The sequence below is a fragment of the Lathyrus oleraceus genome, chromosome 1 (genome assembly GCF_024323335.1).
Source record: "Lathyrus oleraceus cultivar Zhongwan6 chromosome 1, CAAS_Psat_ZW6_1.0, whole genome shotgun sequence".
NCBI lineage: Eukaryota > Viridiplantae > Streptophyta > Magnoliopsida > Fabales > Fabaceae > Lathyrus > Lathyrus oleraceus.
The window spans coordinates 223,847,763-223,870,951 of NC_066579.1; the positions used below are offsets into that span (position 1 = coordinate 223,847,763).

Consider the following 23,189-nt stretch of genomic DNA (forward strand, 5'->3'; position numbering starts at 1 on the left):
GTTTTTCATTTTTTATACGAACTTAGAATCTAATGTTAATATTAACTGACAAAAACTCATACTATGCAGCATTTCCCAACCGAGGTTAGATGGAGAGGTATTCGTCCAGACCAAACTGAGTGTACCCTGATGGATTTTGACATTATTGACTACTATGACTGTGAGATCATTAAATCAGAGAGATACATGATGGATCTGTACCTCGATTATGGGTGGTATGAATACGCTAAAGGAAAAAAACCTTAAGGTGGGAGATATGTTATTATGTCACTACCACTCTGATTCTCAGATGATGTACATCAGGTTGTGGAAACATCCCCGAAGGAACATTGTTGGAAGGAAACGTTGTTAATTTCATATGTCTTTCTAATTCTTATTAATGAAGTTTAATGTTGCTCTTTTAGTTGTTTAATGTGGCATATGTTATTTGTTGTTTACCAAGTTTTTTTTGGGTTTTTTTTATCTAAGTTGAAGTTGTATATGAACTCCTGCAGTTGATCTACTTGATTTGTTTCATTTCATTTTTATTTTTGCTGTTGAGCTTTATGTAGTTTAGAAATATCGATCTTCAGTGTTTCCACTTATCATACATGTGTTGGTGAAGTTATTTGTCGATTAAAGTGTCACTTGAAATATTCAATCATTTTAGTTGCTAATACTTATTATGTTTTATACTCTGAGTTGGAATCCAGAAATATTAAAATACAATATTTAATTCAAAATGTGGCCCATTTATACAGTACAATATCACTGTTATACTTTAATGAATGTAATTCAAACAAATAAGTCATTCCATTGAATTCAAACAAATTTTGTATTCCCTTGGATTTAATAAGTCACTTATGTTTCCAAAGCATATATTGCATAAATTCACTTTATTATGTATATTTTCAATGAACTTCCATGATTGTTGCCGCCTATATAGAATTAATGCAAGTGGTTGTTTAATCATTTTGCATGTTTTAAGGCTATTTTAGATTACTATGATACTGACCATCAATAAACTGCCATTTGCATGCTAATCAATGTCATCTCATCATAAATTGTATAATATCATTACTAAACCATTAAACATCATAATATATTAACTAAATGTTTGATATTCCATGAATGGTGTTACTTATATATTTATAATTTACAATATATATGTTACAATCAGATAATATTATATATCTTTGGAAACCATGGAACAAGCAAACATGTGCTTTTTACAAATACTTTGAAGAAGAAATTGGCTAAAAGAGCAAGGATTCTTAGAAAGATAATTCTTCAATAGAAAAAATGCAAGAGATTGAAGACCATAAACGAGGAAAATAATATATGCACGTCTAAATGCATCAGCATAACATCTTCAAGTAAAAGAACACCATTGGCTAGAATTGGTACTAATATTCTAACTCTTATAACTATGAACACTCAATTTCAAGGTACCAACATTGCTTCAACAAGTTCTTTTCGACACAACCAACAACTTTCTGGATCCAGAACTCAGTCAACTACAATGGTTAATATCAAATCCAAAAAATGAACAGCAATGCAGATTAACAAACTTGGAGTTAATTTGGCAAAACTATTTGATGAGACATTGGCTCATAGAGAGCCAAATATAGGTTATGATACACGTCTTGAACCTAATGATCTTTTCGATGACTCTTCTGAGGATGAATCTTATGGTACATTTATACTATATTGCGTATTATTTATTATTTAGATTCTTAATTATAGTGTATATAATATTTTATACTTTTATTGGTTTAGGTTATAGTTCAGAGTCCGATTCAGCATTCGAGGGGGGCGAAAATTTGAATGCAACAGATTATACTAACAATAAATCATCTGATTCAGGTTTGTTAAGAGAACATTATATTATATTAACCGTGCAAATACTTATTATTGAATATATAAGAATATTACCTTATACATTGTTATTAGGAGGTTACTGCGATATATGAGATCCAACAATACAATGTCAATAATATGGAGCAAATATGTGGTATCACGAAAGGACATGAAAGAATTGAAACGCGTAAAATCCTAAGTTTTCTATGTGTTGTGGTGATGGCATAGTTAAACTGCCTTTGTTAAAGCAGTCACCAAAGGCTTTGCAAGATCTTTTGTCTGACAATGAAAATAATGAGTCAAAAAAATTCAATAACAAATTCGAATGTATAACATGATATTTGCATTTACATCTCTTAGTTCTAAAATGGATCATTATTTTAACAACGATAAAGGTCCTCCTAATTCTCGTATTCAAGGTCAATCTTGTCACAGGCATTGTAACATGTTACCAATTCCAGGATACAGTCCAAAGTTTACGCAGCTGTATATATATGATATAGAGAAGGATATACAAAATAGAATTCACAGAATCAAGTATGTATTACCTATATATTTACAGTCGCAAACAATGATATTAGTTTTAAGTGTTTCCTTGTTGTTCCACCGAATATGGATTTATGACACATACTCTTTATCCATGTTTTATTGAAACGTAGGACCAAAAGTTGTGTTGACATTGAGATTGTAAGCAAATTGTCTAAGATGTTATATGAAAACAACGTTCATGCTCAATCATTTTGAATGGCCATGGATATATTGAAATAAGGGAATGTTTCTGATTTGAAACTTTATCTAATTTATGAGCGTAGTACTGATGGAAGGATATATAATCAACCAACAGTTTCTGAAGTAGCTATTTTGATTACTGGGGATGTTAATACCGCGGAAAGAAGAGATATTATTATGCAAAAACAATACGGTGAAGTTCAAAGGATAGATGGGTACCATACCAGCTATTTAGGGTATCAATATCCATTATTTTTTCCGTATGGCGAAGATGGTTATAGACCTAATGTAAAATATTGAGATACATCTCCTAACATTCATATTGATCCAGAATCTAAACATTCAAAAATTCAGCATGAAGATGTTTCGTGGGAACAAGCAACAAAGAGAAACGGAATTACAATCAAAGAGTGGTTGGCATTTATAATACAATCTAGACCAAATGAGCCACCTAAAATTTTGAGATCAAGAAGGTTCTACCAATAATTTTTGGTCGATGGATTTATAATGATGGAGTCGGAGAGGCTTAGGTGGCTTAGAAAAAACCAATTGAAACTCAGAGTTGGAGAGTATCACAATTTGAGTGAATCAATTTCTAACGGTGATACTTCAACAATCCAGCATCAAATTAAGTGATTATGAACTAGAACAGTTTTCAAATTAGATATTAAAAGTTGGAGATGGAAAATTGGCTGAACCTAATGATGACTGTGCAGATATTGCCATTCCATCGAAATTCTTAATCACTGAATTTGACGATCCCATCGATTCCATAGTTTAGTACACATATCCAAACTTTGAAGAAAATTACCAGAATGAACATTTCTTATAGTGTAGAGAAATTTTAGCAGGAACTATTGAGACAATTGATGTTATCAACCAGTATGTTTCAGGTTTGATTCCAGTTTTTAATTTCTTTACACGTTTCTTATATTTAAATATTTTAAATATCATTGATATATTATATTATATTATGTATTAACCTTATATATTCTATAACGTAGGAGAAGAAAATGAATATTTAAGCTCAGATACAATGGAAAAATATGATGTCGATGACAACGAAGACTTTGATGTTTTGACCACATATTTTCTTAATGCACTTACAACCTCAAGTATTTCTAATCACCGGATTAAATTGAAGACTTTCACACCAATAATGCTTCTTAGAAATATTGACCAGTCTGAGGGACTTTGCAATGGAACATGACTTATTGTTACAAGATTGGCAAACCATGTTATAGAAGTGAAGATTATATATGGAAAGAATGTTGGGGATTTAATATATATTCCAAGAATGGACATTTATCTCACACAATCTCCATGGTCGTTTAATCTAACAAAAAGACAATATCAAACAATACATTGATTGTAGATATGTATCTCCAAGTGAAGCATCTTGGAGAATTTTTTCATTTCCCATATGTGGAAGGAAACCATCTGTTGAAAGGTTATTTTCAGTTATGAAGGGGAGAATTATGTATATTATACATAAACTGATAGTATTAATACCATTTTGGATAATCGAAGTGTCATAGAGTTGATGTTTACAACATGGTTTGAAGCAAACAATAAATATTTAGAGGCTAGAGACTTAACATACAATAAATTTATTTTGAAGTTTTTTTATGTCAAGAAAAAAAAGAGTGGAAGCCCAAAAAAGAGGTTACACAATTGGTAGGTTAATTTGGGTTCCTCCTGTCACTGGTGAATTGTATTATCTACGAATGATCTTAACCCATGTCAGAGGGCCGCGTAGTTATGACAAGATAAAATTGTTAACAACGTCAAATATGATACTTTTCGTGATGCATGTTTTGATATGGTGTTTATAGGAGATGATAAGGAATTCATAGCAAAATTTACAAAGGCAAACCATTGGGGATCGGGTCATTTTTTTAGAGTACTTTTTGTCCATATGTTGTTGTCGAGTAGCATGAATAGGCCATCATATGTTTGGAATAAAACGCAAGGTTTATTATATAACGGTGTACTCTACAACCAAAAAACACTTTCAAGAAATAAAGGTATCAATTAATGAGTTTAAGGATAGTATTATGCATGTGTCTGTATTACTATTCAAATTATATTCATAACAGAATATCAGTGCTTTTACAGGATTGAGTTTATCTGATGAAAAAATTGCCAATTTAACATTGATTGAAATTGAAAAACTTCTTCAAAAGATTCGCAAAAGTTTATCTGACTATCCCAGAATGCCTAAACCATTAGGATATATGCTTGAACAGTTGAGGAATAAGCTGATTTATTAACAATCTAACTATGATCCAGCTGATCAACACGCTGAATTCAATCAGTTGTACCAACGTCTAACAGGTATTATAAAATATTAGAACTTTTCATCTAGTTAGCTCTTTGACAACTCAATAATATTGAGTATTATGGTTGCAATTATGTTACATGTAAAACTTTCACTTATCTATGTGTGAAAATATAATTGAAATCATGATATGGCTTTACCTTTTATGTTAATTGATGTTAACTTTAGCAAAGTTATAATACATCACCAGTTATTGCATATGTATTGACTTCTTATAGATGCATGCTGATTATTTGATAAAGAATGTTGTATTTGGCAGAACTAAAGCATGACTGATAAAATACCATGTAGATTGCTTATGAAGTCATGTATAAAAAATTGAGCATCTCGTTATTATATAATAAGTTTTGCACAAAGGCCTTAATAGTCTGTTTATTGATTTAAGTTTGTTGAGTTTTTGTAGCATATGTTAATATTTGTTACAGTATTAAATTAAAAATAATATGATCTAATACATTATTATTGTGTGTTTATAACATTGTCGTAGAAAAAGATGAACAAAGAGATGTGTTCAGATCAATCACCAATGTCGTTGAGAATCAAAGAGATGGAGTATTTTTATATGGATATGGAGGGACTAGAAAGACATATATGTGGAGAACTTTAGCTTGTTACATACGACCACAAAAGTATATTTGTTTAACAATTGCTTCGTTCGGAATAACTTCAATTTTACTTCCAGGAGGTCAAACAACACATTTGATGTTCAAAATTCCAATACCGACATTGGAATCATCTACATGTAATGTAGAACAAAAAAGTGATCGTGCGGAGCTACTCAAGCTTGCCAAGTTAATAATTTTGGACGAAGCTCTAATGGGTCAGAAGTATTTTTTTTGAAGCATTGGATAAAACACTCAAAGACATTATGACGGGGTTCAAATCTTCAAACATAATATTTGGAGGAAAGATTGTTGTCTTCGATGGTAATTTGCGACAAATTATATCAGTTGTACCAAGGGGAAGTTGTAATACCCCAAAATTTACCCTTCATTTTTCCTGGAAGCATGGGATTATGTCTTACATTTCATTAGCATCATACTAGGTTATACTCATTGCATACTGCATTAGTGACTTGGAAATCAGGGTTTGATTGACCGTTCCTTAACCAGAGGGAGCCCACACGAAGCAAGACTGAGAATTGAACTTCATTCTACAAGTATACAAGTCTCAAGGGTCTCAAGGTGGTCCAGGTATCTCATTTTGGTCTATAGTTAATCAATGGAAGATTCAGAGCTCTCAGAGTGTGCATTTTCATTTAATCAGAAATTAGGGTTTCATGGCTATCTGCAACAGGCAATTTTTGGTTGGAAGTAAAGGGGGCTCATTAATGTAATGATTAGAGAGGCATCTTGGCCTAGGAAGATTCACAATTATCTCACAAAGATCCATTGGCAATCAGTGCAATCAGTTCCTAGTCATTTTTGCCCTAAATTAGGGTTTGGTATAAAATCGGTTTATTTCCGATTCCTTGGGTAAAACTATTTTCCATGGCCATCCATATGTCCACAAGGGTCTACATACAAAAAATCAGCTCTTTATTTGAGCCAGAGGTGCTTTAATTGATCAATGGAATCGGGAATCAGACAGTTTGGGAAAACTCAACTATGGGGCCAGAAAAGTCAATTCTTGACATTTTGAAAGTGGAATCTCAAAATCCATGCCTAAGGGGGCCTACATGTGAAATTTGATCAAGGTTGGATCATGTATTCATCATTTAATCAGGAGTTGGAAAAGTTACTAAATTTAGAAATAGTTGACTTTCCATTTAAGGCAAGTTTTTATGATTTTTGCACCCACTTTAAGCCCATTTTCCATCAAGATTCAAGCTCCATTTGAACATTTCTCCAACATGAACATTGTTCCTCCTGTTCCAAGCATTCTAGAGATATAAAGTTTGTTTCATTTGGATTAAAATTGAGAAAGTTATGCTTGGTCAAAGTGAGACATTATTTTAGGACACTTAGAAAATTTTCTAAGTTCAAAATCTTCAAGATTTGTCAAGACTTATGGGCCAGATTTCTTGCATTTCAAGGCATCTTTTGAGAATACTTTCTTCATGACAATTGTACCTTGCTATGTCCTCTTTCACATCCTTTTGGAATCATCCCATTTGGATCATTGGTTTGAGAGATGCACTCATCTAAAGTTGGCATCATGGACTGTATTTTTAGGCAGCATTTAGGCCAAACTGGCCCAACCATTTTGCAATTATGGAACCTGAACTTTAAGGTCATTTTTCAACTATTTCCATTCACCATTTCAACTTGTGTTCAATATGAAAGATGTTAAGCTCCATGCCCTCTTCCTACTGTTTGCATTGCCTTGCCATTTGGTCACATAATCATCAAGATACAAGGTCTCAAAGTCACCTTGTTGGATTGTTTTCTTGCCAGACCAAGACAACCAAGTCAGACCACAAACCAACCAACACACTTTTTACCTCATTTGGCCATTTGCTTTTGTTTCACTCACTTAAGTTTTGCCACAATTAGAGTTTCCTTTCACACCTCACTTTTTGCACTTTTGCTCATGAATCCAAACCAAACATTTCAGCCCATTTAAACACTTAAAACCCTACATATTTAAAGCTTGGAAACCCTAATCTGAAAGAGGGAGGCTGCTATATTTCGATCTAGGCAAGGCAAGAGGAAGAAGACCAACTTTCATTCCCTTTCCATTTTCACAAGTTCTTGAAATTTCAAAGCACCAAGAGCATTTTCCTTCTCTTTCCATTCCTCCAATACCAAGAGGCAGTGGACCTTGCATCCACTAGGTAAACATTTTATCACTCTCTTCCATGCTCATGCTATGCTTGCTCATCATATTTTCCATGTTCATTCCATGCTTGTTCACCATGCTTATCATGTTACCATGCCATGCCATGCTTACTTTATGATGTTTAACAATATGTCATGCTTGTTTATGAAGCCCTCACCATGAGGCATTGTCTTTAAGTTTGAGTTTATGTTGATAAATTTCTGTGGAATCCGTGTGCATGAGGGTGCCTTGCTGTTCACTTTTCTCTATGTTCAAGTCACTATTTTTCATGAAACAAAATACCATGGTGTTCTACTCATTTTGATTTTGCACTTGAACTTTGCTTTTTATACCATGTCATTTGGTGCACTACATTGTTAGCATTGTCGTGTGGAAGATTGAAAGAGTATGCTGCGTTTTTTCGTTTTTTTTCCTGCATTTGCATGAGGTTAGGGTTTGCATGAAAGGGACGATGAGGTGTCACGCTTCGTGCCCTTAGATCTCGCGCTTTTCTTTTAATCCCAGCCGCTGGTCATTATTTTGTCATTTAGTGTTTAAATGAAGCCTTGCCCAATCGATGCACATGTTCACATAACTTATTAAAATGTACATTTATTTTTTTGTCACGCTGAATTTTAATGAGCACTTGGACCGGGCCTGGCGCATCAATTACTCTTCACACACCACTCATCTGGCCCATTATCACATTCATTTTCATTTCCTTTTTTTAATTCATTTTATTTTTCTGTTTTGTTTTTAAATAATAAAAGTATTTTATTTATTCATAAAAATACCAAAAAATACTTTTCCCATTTCTTAATGTTTTATTTAATTTTATTTAATTTTATTTAATTTTATTTAATTTTTATTTTCATATTTATTTATTGTTAATATTTTATTTTAATTATTTATTTCAAGTGGTTTATTTTAACACATTTTTTTATTAATTTTATTTTCATGACTTAGAATTATTTTTAGGTTCTGATTTTTGGGATGAGGAATGACCAATGTCTTATGGTCAACCTGACCTTTTCTTGGAATTTTATTTCCCATTTTCAATTTATTTTGGATTTATTTTTGACCTAGTTTGCTTGGTTGACTTTTCCTTTGACTTCTGTTTTATTTCAATTAATTCAATAACCAATTTTCATTATTTTTAAAATCTTTTTGGGGGATGATGATGTCCTGACCCCACCTTACTTATTTTAATTTTTCATAATTTTCTTGATTAATTTACTATTTATTTGATAATTTTTAAGTTGACTTGACTTTTCAGTTGACTTTTCTATGATTGATGTTTGACTTAGGGATTGCTTATGGAAATTGAAGAGGTCTTTCGATCCTCCCTTGTTCATCTCATATGCCATATATTAGAGGCCTCTCATCTTGATTTTATTTGATCCTTGCATCATTCCCCGATTAAATTATTCAGTGATCCTTTGTGTGTATAGTTGCATCTGTCTGATCCATCTGATTTTTTGTTATATTTGTTTCTTTCATCCATACTTCTATTGATTGATTGTTTAACATGTTTATACTTCTCATGCATTGTCTGATGCTCATTCATTTCATTCTTTGATTATTTGATTTGATCATATACTTGTTTATATATCTGATTGTTTGATAACTGTGGCCTACTTGTATGGTGTATGAGGCATATATTATTATTGTTTGATTGCCATGAACAATCCCCATTCATAACAAATGTATCCCTCTCCCACGAATTTTATAATGTTTATTCTTTCATTCTTTATTCATCTGTTAATATAAGAACTAAAACGAACATCCGATAACCATTTCAAAACAAGATCAAAAGCTCGATCCAACGTCGAGTAATCATTTTCAAAACTTAAAAGAACCAACACGTATTCATCCATCCTTTTGTAAGTCGATTGCTTCATGCATCACCATTTCTCTTGTAAGTCGATTGCTTCAGGCATCACCATCTACCACCTGTAAGTCGATTGCTTCGTGCATCGCCATCTACCCTTATCCCTGGTTCCTTTCCTTGCTCCATCCGTCGATTCTTATTCTGTTTAGGTAGAACCCATTAGATAGAACCCTTTGTATGATAACATAGGTAGCATTCCCTTATTTCTTTGTATGATAACATAGGTAGGATTCCCTTATTCTTTGTATGATAACATAGGTAGAATTCCCTCATTCTTTGCATGCTAACATTAGGTAGATGCTCCCATTTGTAAATCCTAACACATAGGTTCACATTGCATGACAACTCTAGGGCAGAGCTCCCCCATTTTTAGACCTTCCATGCGTCTCCAATCCTGTGGCATGTCAGTTCGTCCTATTGCAAAGAGGTAACTGCCTAAGACTCGATTCAGCGAGCTGCGACACCTACTTCTAGGATGTGAGCACATTGCCACTCTCCTTTGACACAACTGGTGTCCTCCTTTATAAGTCCATGTTCAGATGGCAACCCCTAGTTAGTTGAACTACGACAACTCTGATTCTCATGTTCAGATGAGATACGTAGGCACGAGATGCGATGTCTTGCCGAGTTTTTTTTACTGACGACTAACAACTAATCTTTGCTTGCTTTTGCGCTTGTTGCGATTCTTTTCTCTCGCCCTCGTTGCGATCGAGACCTTCCATTTCTCTTGCCCTAATTGCAATCGAGACCCTTGTTCCCGTAGTTAGCTGAACTACGTTTTGCTCTGATTCTCATTCCAGATGAGATACGTAGGCCTAAGATGTGATGTCTTACCGAGCACACTCCTCTTTAAACCATAGGTAGCCGACCTACGAAGACTCTGATTCTCATATTCAGATGAGATACGAATGCAGTGGATACGACATCCGTGCGAGTCATTTTCTTTTGACCCCTCCTTTAGTAAATAGTACATTAGATAAACACACACCCTTTAGACAAGAACAACAAGAGTGGATCCCGTAGACTACTACGGATGCGTATGGATGCTAATACCTTCCCTTCGCATAATCGACTCCCGAACCCAAGATTTGGTTGCGAGACCTTGTCTTTTCCTTTCCTTTTTCTCCAGGTTTTCTTCGAGCGTTTCCTTTCACTCCTTTGGGATAAATAACGCACGGTGGCGACTCTTCTGTCATTTTTCTTTTTTTCGGCGGTTGTTTTTTTTTCGCATGGTTGCGACAGAAGTCATTCTGATATAATTCATGCCACTCCTAATTCGTCATACATATGGGATCATTGCAAGGTTCTTAGGCTTATAAAGAACATGATACTTCAACAATCCAACATCAAATTAAGTGATTATGAATTAGAACAATTTTCAAATTGGATATTAAAAGTTAGAGATGGAAAATTGGCTGAACTTAATGATGACTGTGCAGATATTGCCATTCCGTCAAAATTCTTAGTCACTAAATTTGACGATCCCATCGATTCTATAGTTTAGTACACATATCCAAACTTTGAAGAAAATTACCAGAATGAACATTTCTTATAGTGTGGAGAAATCTTAGCAGGAACTATTAAGACAACTGATGTTATCAACCAGTATGTTTCAGGTTTGATTCCAGTTATTAATTTCTTTACACGCTTCTTATATTTAAATATTTTAAATATCATTGATATATTATATTATATTATGTATTAACCTTATATGTTCTATAACGTAGGAGAAGAAAATGAATATTTAAGCTCAGATACAATGGAAAAATATGATGCCGATGACAATGAAGACTTTGATGTTTTGACCATATTTTTCGTAATGCACTTACAACCTCATGTATTTCTAATCACCATATTAAATTGAATATTGTCACACCAATAATACTTTTTAGAAATATTGACCAGTCTGAGGGACTTTGCAATGGAACATGACTTATTGTTATAGAAGTGAAGATTATATATGGAAAGAATGTTGGGGATTTAATATATATTCCAAGAATGGACATTTATCTCACACAATCTCCATGGTCGTTTAATCTAACAAAAAGACAATATCAAACAATACATTGATTGTAGTCATGTATCTCCAAGTGAAGCATCTTGGAGAATTTTTTCATTTCCCATATGTGGAAGGAAACCATCTGTTGAAAGGTTATATTTCAATTATGAAGGGGAGAATTATGTATATTATACATAAACTGATAGTATTAATACCATTTTGGATAATCCAAATGTCACAGAGTTGATGTTTACAGCATGGTTTGAAGCAAACAATAAATATTTAGAGGCTAGAGACTTAACATACAATAAATTTATTTTGAAGTTTGTTTATGTCAAGAAAAAAAAGAGTGGAAGCCCAAAAAAAGGTTACACAATTGGTAGGTTAATTTGGGTTCCTCATGTCACTGGTGAATTGTATTATCTACGAATGATCTTAACCCATGTCAGAGGGCCGCGTAGTTATGACAAGATAAAATTGTTAACAACGTCAAATATGATACTTTTCATGATGCATGTTTTGATATGGTGTTTATAGGAGATGATAAGGAATTCATAGCAAAAATTACAAAGGCAAACCATTGGGGATCGGGTCATTTTTTTAGAGTACTTTTTGTCCATATGTTGTTGTCGAGTAGCATGAATAGGCCATCATATGTTTGGAATAAAACACAGGGTTTATTATATAACGGTATACTCTACAACCAAAAAACACTTTCAAGAAATAAAGGTATCAATTAATGAGTTTAAGGATAGTATTATGCATGTGTCTGTATTACTATTCAAATTATATTCATAACAGAATATCAGTGCTTTTACAAGATTGAGTTTATCTGATGAAAAAATTGCCAATTTAACATTGATTGAAATTGAAAAACTTCTTCAAAAGAGTCGCAAAAGTTTATCTGACTATCCCAGAATGCCTAAACCATTAGGATATATGCTTGAACAGTTGAGGAATAAGCTAATTTATTAACAATCTAACTATGATCCAGCTGATCAACACGTTGAATTCAATCAGTTGTACCAACGTCTAACAGGTATTATAAAATATTAGAACTTTTCATCTAGTTAGCTCTTTGACAACTCAATAATATTGATTATTATCGTTGCAATTATGTTACATGTAAAACTTTCACTTATCTATGTGTGAAAACATAATTGAAATTATGATATGGCTTTACCTTTTATGTTAATTGATGTTAACTTTAGCAAAGTTATAATACATCATCAGTTATTGCATATGTATTGACTTCTTATAGATGCATGCTGATTATTTGATAAAGAATGTTCTATTTGGCAGAACTAAAGCATGACTGATAAAATACCATGTAGATTGCTTATGAAGTCTTGTATAAAAATTTGAGCATCTCGCTATTATATAATAAGTTTTACACAAAGGCCTTAATAGTCTGTTTATTGATTTAATTTTGTTGAGTTTTTGTAGCATATGTTAATATTTGTTACGGTATTAATTTAAAAATAATATGATCTAATACATTATTATTGTGTGTTTATAACATTGTCGTAGAAAAAGATGAACAGAGAGATGGGTTCAGATCAATCACCAATGTCGTTGAGAATCAAAGAGATGGAGTATTTTTATATGGATATGGAGGGACTAGAAAGACATATATGTGGAGAACTTTAGCTTGTTACATACGACCACAAAAGTATATTTGTTTAACAATTGCTTCGTTCGGAATAACTTCAATTTTACTTCCAGGAGGTCAAACAACACATTTGATGTTCAAAATTCCAATACCGACATTGGAATCATCTATATGTAATGTAGAACAAAAAAGTGATCGTGCGGAGCTACTCAAACTTGCCAAGTTAATAATTTTGGACGAAGCTCTAATGGATCAGAAGTATTCTTTTGAAGCATTGGATAAAACACTCAAAGACATTATGACGGGGTCCAAATCTTCAAACATAATATTTGGAGGAAAGATTGTTGACTTCGGTGGTAATTTGCGACAAATTATATCAGTTGTACCAAGGGGAAGTCATTCTGATATAATTCATGCCACTCCTAATTCATCATACATATGGGATCATTGCAAGGTTCTTAGGCTTATAAAGAACATGATACTTCAACAATCCAGCATCAAATTAAGTGATTATGAATTATAACAGTTTTCAAATTGGATATTAAAAGTTGGAGATGGAAAATTGTCTGAACCTAATGATGACTGTGCAGATATTGCCATTCCGTCGAAATTCTTAATCACTGAATTTGACGATCCCATCAATTCCATAGTTTAGTACACATATCCAAACTTTGAAGAAAATTACCAGAATGAACATTTCTTATAGTGTAGAGAAATTTTAGCAGGAACTATTGAGACAATTGATGTTATCAACCAGTATGTTTCAGGTTTGATTCCAGTTATTAATTTCTTTACACGCTTCTTATATTTAAATATTTTAAATATCATTGATATATTATATTATATTATGTATTAACCTTATACATTCTATAACGTAAGAGAAGAATATGAATATTTAAGCTCAAATACAATGGAAAAATATGATGCCGATGACAATGAAGATTTTGATGTTTTGACCACATATTTTCTTAATGCACTTACAACCTCATGTATTTCTAATCACCGGATTAAATTGAAGATTGTCACACCAATAATGCTTCTTAGAAATATTAACCAGTCTGAGGGACTTTGCAATGGAACATGACTTATTGTTACAAGATTGACGAACCATGTTATAGAAGTGAAGATTATATATGGAAAGAATGTTGGGGATTTAATATATATTCCAAGAATGGACATTTATCTTACACAATCTCCATGGTCGTTTAAGCTAACAAAAAGACAATATCATATTATTGTATCATATGTTATGACAATTAACAAAGCTCAAGGACAATTGTTGGATTATATTTGCCACTGAGTGTCTTTAGCCATGGTCAATTGTATGTTGCAATATCGAGAGTAAAAAGCAAAGAGGGCCTCAAAATATTAATCCACGACAAAGAAAATCAAGCATTGTAGTCTACCACCAATGCTTTTTTCAAAGATGTTTTTGAAAATGTATAAAGTGTAAGTTACTAAATGCATTTGACCATGTTGATATATGCTTTCAATGTGTATAACAAACATATTAGTTAGAATCATTTTAAACCATGTTAGAAGTTTAATTTTATTAAGTTTTACATCTCATCAATTTGGATAATCATTGAATTTTATTTTTGTGTCTATTATGATAATTTATTCAACAAGAAGTAGTTGTGAATGAAATGAAGAGATTCATATAAACTACATTGGGTTCAGTATGATATCTCATTTAGTAGGAAGTTGAGATGAATGGATGAAGAGTCCTACAAACTTTTGGTAGTAATTAATATTCCAGTCTATTTTAAAAATTCATATCTAATAGTTGATAGGAGTTAAACCTCAATGCAATGTTTTTACTACAAAGAATTTTCATTCAATTTTGTTTTGGTTTATAATTCAATTCGGTTTTTTTGTAGATTTTTGATTGAGGATTCAAGTTGCAGCAGATAAACAAGTTGCAATAGATAAATAGGTTAATGTATTGCCTTATTGCATGATTTTTGGTTATGGAACATTGTTAACGATGTTTACATTTATGTATTGTTATTTATGCAATATTTGACACATGGATTATCTCTAAATATTTGTTCTTGCCACATGGAAATTTATCTGCCTTTTGCAAATTCAAGCAACATATAAGTGGTTTTTTAAACTATACAAAATTTGTAAAATTATGAAAAATTCTGAATTGCTTATATGAAATATATACTCAATATTAACTGTTAAAAATATAGTCACAAAATGGTTGAATATTTTTTTCTTTAAAACATCTTTTGAAACTGTTATATATTAACCACTTCAATTTTCAAACAATTGTATGTATTAAATACTTCAATCTTTTATCAATAATATAAAATAACAACCTCAATTTTTTATTTAAGTAATACAAGCAAATACCATCTTAATACATATATTGATTGTTCAAATGTATACAATGGAATATTATGCCATGCATCAACATAATGAACTTGGTATAAAGCATGCATCAACACAACTAACATCAGACAAACTTTGAAATAAAAAACCCCTTCCACCAACTAATTCCATTAACAATAAAAGATAGAACACCAGACATCAACCCCTAATTAAAATATTGACATTAAATCTGCATGAGTTCTCATGCTAAAAGATAACACATCTCTGATTTCAAACTTATTCTCTTTTGAAAATTCGCATAACTTCTTCTCATATGAATTATGTCAAGCTATATGAATAACACAATTATATCCATTTCTAGTTTCTAGATTTATCATCTTTATCACGTCTTTCTTTTCATCAAATGCTTTCTTTTATATGTGGATTGGGATGTGTTGCAAAAATTATCAAATTTGATTGATATGTGAACTCTCAATTTGATAAGAATAAAATGTATACCTTGATAACGGTCAAGACACTTACCATCATATTTTCCTGACTTATTCGATTATGTTATATTATAAACCTAATTTACATCTGTAAAACCCCAATTTTAACCCTAAGATCCCTCATGTTATCTCATCATATGCATTGGCTTTAGGGATCACACCTTGGCATCCTCTTCACCCCTCATTCATTGGATTTGTATTGAGAGAGATCATCAAGCATATTTGATTGTATCATACTTTGTTTTTCATTATTTACTAACCAAAATACCAAAAATATATCTATGTATAGCTTTGTTTCTTTTGTGGGTAGTGTGTGCATTCACCAATGCCTCATCAAGCTCATATCTAGGGTTTGAGACCCTCAATGCAAGGATATCAATCAAGAGATGGTTTAAATTGATTCTAGACATCATATATGGATCCCCATGATCTTCATTTATCATTTTGATCAATAATTCATCAAGAGTTTGAAGCTTGTTTGCCTTGGAAGCCCTAATTCATCTGGGTATCTTGTGAGACTTCCTCAACAAGTTTCTTCAATATTTGATTAAATTATTTTAAGGGATACTTCATATTACATCATCTTATACATATATGATCCTCCATAAGTCCAATATATCAAGATAACTTCAAGTTTACAAGTTGGTTCATGGTGGTTGACCATAGAAAGTCAACTGATAAAAACTAGGGTTCCCTAGACCCTATCTCCTACAATTTTTGTCATATGAAAATCATTCCAAGATAAGATTTACTCCTTATGACATTCCAAACAACTTTCATGTTGAGGTCAAGAGCTAGTTTTTCTTGGAAACTCATTTTTTATGGTGAAAGATTATAGGTCATCTTGTCTGAACCCTAATTAGGAGGTCAACTTCCAAGGACCATAACTTGCTCAATTTTTATGAGATGAATTCCATCCAAGTTCCATGATAAAATTCAAGATGTCCTCTCCAACTGTTATTCTTTGAGAAACTTCAAATTCAACTTGCAAGGGCATGTACCAAGAGGAAACATTATAGGTCATTTTGGGTCATTACCATTGAACAAGAGATTTTCCTCAACTTCTAAAATGCATAACTCCTTCTTACCAAATCCAAATGAGGTCATATTTGTGACCAAATTGAAGATGTTTGAAATATCTACAACTTTGATTAAGGAACTCTTTCTATTTGAAGCCCATAGCAAAAGTTATTAAAGGTGGAAGAGTTGAACATTTGGCTTGGTACTTAGAAAATTTTCATTTATGTTTGATTTCCCAAGCTTCCACCTCAAAATTTATCATGATAAAAGTTTCAAATCGAAAAGTGTTCAACATGAAAGTTGTCCCCCTTGATCTCACCTTTCCAAAAAGTCTAAGATCACCTCATTTGGCCAAGGATTGAATGACTTGCGCATGGATTTTCTTCAAGGTTCCATTTGGATGAATCTCATGACCACTTTTCATTTCCAATTCCATGACTCCATGATAAACTTTCAGCATTGCTCATGATCAATTTTGGACCTTTTGACATCATTTGATAGGCCTATCACACGCCCATGCATCCATGCAAGTGAGAATTACTATTTTTGTCATTTAGATGGAAGTGTGTGGAAATCAATTGCATTGCCTAAAAATACAACCCCTTCTGCTCAAAATTGGGGACACCTTGCCCAAGCTTTGATCATGCACCCATACCCCTCACCATTAGAGGATAAACTTGAAGGTTTTCAATTGAAAATCGAGTTTCAATTTCACTTCTGTTTTGAAGTTGAAACTCCAAGAATCCAAGCCATTCTTTGATCCAATTCACTTCTCGCAAGCTTCTGAAGTCAAGCCAAGGCCAATTGGAAGCAAGATTCGAGCTCCCACGAAGGTGATTTTTCAGAAACTTTCTCTCTTCGAATCTCTCTTAATTTTTCACCGTTCTCTTTGATTTTTGGTTGGCTGAAGTCCTACCAATGTAGGCAACAAGATTGAGTTGCTTTGAGGTCAAGTCGAAGCAACTCAGTTCATGATCCTCAAAATTCAAATCCTTGTATCTTTTGATATACTTGGAATTAGAGAAAATTAAGGCCAAATTCGAGATTTTGAGCATTTTTTCTTTGAAATAGTTTCCTTATTTTTCATTTTTCATTGAGATGAAGGTGGACCAGTCTAGTGAGGTTCACCGAAGAAGATGACCGTAGCCCTAGCTTTGGTGGTGTATTGGCACGCCTCCTGACCATCTGATCATGTTTGAATGTTTTAATCTGAGACATTCCTTTTAAATACCATGTGTGTGGCGCGTTGACTAGAGCGCATCGTGGATAGCACACGCTTGGCTATCGGATCTGCCACCTCAATTAATGAGGGAGATCTGATGGCCCTCGTTTTTTCCAATTTCTTTTTATTTTCTGAATTTTCAATTAATCCATTTAGTTTGTTTAATTCATAGAAATTTTATTTTTAATCCAAAAAATATGGGACTTCCACCAAAAATCTTTAAATATTTTCCTTTTCCATACTATGAATTAAAATTATTTTTTGGATTAATTTTGATATTTTTCATGAATTAAATGTTTTTGTGCAATTGTTTAAAATTACTTCTGACTTTTCAAAAATAGTGAAATTTTTTGTCTAAGGTTCTTTGACCTTGTTTGACCTAGGATAAATGCCTTGGCCATTTATTTGGTGTTTTGAAGGGATTTTAGGTTTTGACCAAATTAAAATGCATTTTAATTCAATTTTAAATTGATTAAATGTTTAAAAATATTGTTCAACCATTTTTATGGTTTTGTGATGTTTGACTTTCTGTTTAGGTCTTTGTCAATGTTGGTTTGACTTTTGTTGGATTAAAACCATTGGATTTATGGGATTGATGAAATGTACATTTCATCTCCCAAAATGAATGAATGGTTTTGATTTGATGAAACTCCTCTCATGATCAATTTGTATTTCTATCTTCCCCTCCCTCTTCATCTCCATACATATTCTTTCCCATTCCTTCATTTGACCAATGAAATCTCTAATGTCTAAATGCTAATTGATTCATCAATGACTTTGTGTCAGATGAATCAATGCAAGTATGACTGAGATATGTCCACCCTCTTGATCTTTTCTTTTAGTGTGTGGTATGTTTTAGGAGGTTGGTTCTTCATACAAAATCTCTAACATGCATTAACACCTAAATTTTTATTGCCCAGCCTCAGATAGTTGTGACTTCTACATAAGTCCAATTATGATTGCTTAACATAGAGCTAAATTTGACCCTTAAGACATAGCATTCTAGTAAGTGAGATTGTAAGTCTCCCATTCTTCATGGCATTGTATGGAGACTTGACCTTTTTCCTTTCATGGGAGCTAGTGGCATACTTGTTGAATTATCCAAGTTGGAGCTCTTCTCATGGAAGATGTCTTGGTTTAAGGATTCATACTTGTGAATGAATGGTTGAGTGTTCTCCAAAGAATCACTTAATCAACTAAAAATCACCACTAACACTTGACTAACTTTTGACTAACATTTGACTAATTCTTGTTAATATTGCTTTACTTTCAAGTCATTTACTTTATGCAATTTAAATTTTAGTTATTTACCATTCATTGCCATTTATATTTCATATAACTTGTTTATGTTTATGTTTATGTCATTTTCACTTTGCTCACTTGAGCCATACTTTGATATTGTATATATTGTTTGTGTATTTTAATTTTGTTTGTGGTCTTAGGACCCTAAAACACTTAATAACAACAAAAAAACACTAAAAAAACATTTGGTGGACTATCGAACTTGATTTGAACTTTTGGACTTAGAATTAGGCAACATTCCCTATGCAAAAAGGACCTGACCAATGCCAACATTCTGAGACTGAGCTATTGTGAAGTGTGCCTTCATCTGATACAAGCCTTGGAATTTGTTTAAATTCATCTGTTACTTTATCTTTGTACTTAATTGTTATTTTGATCTTGTGTCTGATGCTTTGCTCTGAGTTGATCAAGGAATATTTCATCTGATACATTGGAAGACAAAGAAGACTGCTAGCTATGGGAATTGCTTGCTTGGATGTGGCTATCTTTATTTGATGTCTTGATCTTCATGATGTATGGATATTTCTCATTTCTTATTGATTATTTCTTGATAAAAGTTCAAAGGAAAAATTGGGTTTCTATATGACATTCTTGTCTGTTGGATTGCATCTCATTGGTCAGATCTTTTCAACTCTTAACTTTTAATTTTGTGCTTAGGATAGCCTCTTCATCTCCTCCCACTTCTTAAATTTCAAAATCTCTCCCTCCTTTTCAAAACCTTCTTTGCTTGTGATTTTCTCAAACTTAGACTTTGTTTTAATGATTAGAAACTTCGACCTTATGCCAATGAATTTTTAAATATTTTTCTTAATCAAATTTGTAAATAAACTTAACCATGTTGACTTAAAATTTCAAAAGACAAAAATAACTAACAACTTCATTCAAACTTTTGACCCTTTGTGCCTTTTCATGTAAATTTTTGTTAAAATCAATTCACCCACTTTCTTTGAAATTTTTACCATGAACTACGAGGTTTTGATCCCTTATTTTTATGTTCGTACATAGGCACAAGACCGAAGGTTTTGTCAAACACAAAAATATAATCAATGAATTCTTTTCTCATCCCCACACTCTATTTTTACCAAACATCATTTATATCAAAAACACATACACACATAAAAAAGGGCTCCCTAGGAGTATCTAGGACACTTTGGGTGCTAACACCTTCCCTCTGTGTAACCAACCCCCTTACCTGTAATCTCCGGCATTTTATTATTTTTGATTTGAAAACTTCTTATATTTGGGTTTTGTTCGTACTTTTCCCTTTTCCTTTGGAAACAATAAAAGCACGGTGGCGACTCTGGTTTTATTGACGTCAAGTTTATCCATAACTTGATGATCATGAATTTACCGCTACAACATTGTTGTTATCATAAGCTATTTTCTCAACCTCATTAATCCAACCATCCTTAATGAGAGCTTCAATCTTTTTGTCCTGCTCTTCTTTGAACTATTTTCTTATATTAAGCACATGTGTCTTTATTTCATCAATCATGTAGCTGCAATACGATTATTATTGGATCAACCATAAATTTCAAGACAATTAAAATGCAATTATCATGCAATGAAAGAAACAGTACAAATCATACAAATAAAGTATATTAATGTCCGTTAGAATACAGTTCATAAATTATCATCCAAACTATTGTATCGGATTCACAAATTCTAAAATGAGGATTGAAAATAATGTTGAAACCATAACATTAAAGTTGAACAGGCCTTCAGATAATTAAAAAGAACAATCCAAGCTGACAAAATAAAAAATGAAAATTCGAGCATACCTTCCTGAAGAATACATGTCGTAGATGTTGCATTGTTTGTTGTCAGTACTTCCAATGATAGTATATTTATGAACATGAAACCCTAATCCACAAAATAAATAGCCATATGTATATGGGCTTGGATATGGGTGGTTATTAACCCGCATACCCATAAAATTTTGTGGGACCCTAATGCACATAAAATATTAAGACATGACAAATGAAAATATATGGTCACTTATTGATCCATAATTAAATTATTATTTTTTTTGTATAAATAGACATGTTTCATTTACTACATCAGTAATTTAATTTATTTATTTTTTACTCAAAAGTCAACTTTTTAGTAAATTAAATATATTTATTTTCTTATAAATTACACTATAAATTATATAGTTCAAAACTATTTTCCTTTAGTAAGGATACCACTGAATATAAAAATATAGATTAGTGGGATACTAAACTTGGCGTACTTTATGTGCAGAGATTTTAAACAGAAAAAAAGGCAAAAGCAATGTGTACTTCAAAATATTACAAAACCACATTACTGATAATTGACGCATATACGGCTACCAGTACATTTCTTGTTTTTCTGCTTGCATTTTCTACGATGTTTTTCCTGACATATATATTGGTACCCATGTAGCTTTCTTCACGAACATCATTTGAAACAATATTGTTCAAAACAGTTTGTTTTCTCCCTTCTGTTCGCAGTACATTACCTCCAACCGGTTTCTTATTTGCAATATGTGTGTTCTTTGCAACTGATTTTTCAATCTGACTCACCTTCTTCATGCTTTGCGAAATATTGTTACTGTCATCGATCTCATCTCCTACCTTAATAGATTTCATAACAACCTTTCCTTTTTCCGAAGTTGATTTTGCAACATGACCATCGTTGGTAAAAACGCAGTTTTGTTTGGTCTTTGTAACAATTGCATTATCATTCCCACCTTTCCTAGAAATCCTCCCTTCAGTACTCGTCACATTACCTATAACTGGTGTCTTCTCAGCTACCTGTTTTTTTCTTTGCAATTGATTTTTCAATCCTACTCACCTTCTTCATGCTTTGTGAAACAACGTTATTTTCATCGATCTCATCTTCTATCTTAATAGGATTCATAACATCTTTTCCTTTTTTCAAAGATGGATTTGCAACCTCAACATATTTGGAAACCAATGTGGTGTTGACGCTCTTTGTAACAACTGCATTATCATTCTCACCTTTCTTAGCATATTTTTTCTTTACGGAAGGTTCGGTAACTTCCATCACCATACACTTAATCATATCCATAGTTGTGTTCCCATAGAAAAATCAATATCGATATTATAAATGTCAATGTATAAGATCTACATAAATATATAATAGATTACGAAATAGTAAAAAAAATATACTTCCAAATATTGCAATCGTTTCAAACAGTAATATTCCATGACTAAAGAATTCATTTTTCAAACATATTGTACGCAAGGTATGGACGTTTGATTGCAATTTTTGCAGGAAATTAAAAAAGCAATGGTAATAAGTTGACCCATTATAAGCAGAACAAATTAAAAATTTCTTACCTTATATCTGACAAAGAATCATCTAATATGTAGCCATGGTATGGATCAATCTCTCGAATTAAATGTTAATATATTTGTTTTACATAATTGAGAGATATTTTGACGATTTAGTTTATGAAATGATTTCCAATGACCTTGCCATAAGAGTTAGGGTTGAAGAAGCTGAGTTTTTGATATTTTCCTCCACAATACTCCCAAGCCAATATAGGAGTGAGTTACATTACATATATATGCTACTTCATTTAAACTTTATTGTTTGTTAACTATGTTAAAACTTTTGAGTTTCTCATCTTACAGGATTTCAATCAAAGTATTATTTG

The 23,189-nt window shown here is 32.3% G+C and overlaps 1 protein-coding gene across 1 annotated transcript; it reads left to right on the forward strand.

Annotated features, from left to right (window-relative positions):
• Window positions 1-1,534: 1,534 nt before the first annotated feature.
• On the forward strand, window positions 1,535-3,778 carry LOC127100853 (uncharacterized). The gene is made up of 7 exons (XM_051038154.1): window positions 1,535-1,673; window positions 1,759-1,845; window positions 2,068-2,166; window positions 2,235-2,376; window positions 2,652-2,856; window positions 3,401-3,461; window positions 3,573-3,778. The coding sequence occupies exons 1-7, from the start codon at window positions 1,535-1,537 to the stop codon at window positions 3,776-3,778; spliced, it is 939 nt and encodes a 312-aa protein (XP_050894111.1).
• Window positions 3,779-23,189: the final 19,411 nt, after the last annotated feature.

Bases quoted from the DNA above. Each gene is read 5' to 3' on its own strand.
- LOC127100853 (XM_051038154.1), top strand. From the start codon at position 1,535: ATGCAGATTAACAAACTTGGAGTTAATTTGGCAAAACTATTTGATGAG. The intron at 1,846-2,067 runs GTTTGTTAAGAG...GTGATGGCATAG, and splicing joins CAATAAATCATCTGATTCAG to TTAAACTGCCTTTGTTAAAG. The intron at 3,462-3,572 runs GTTTGATTCCAG...TCTATAACGTAG, and splicing joins TATCAACCAGTATGTTTCAG to GAGAAGAAAATGAATATTTA.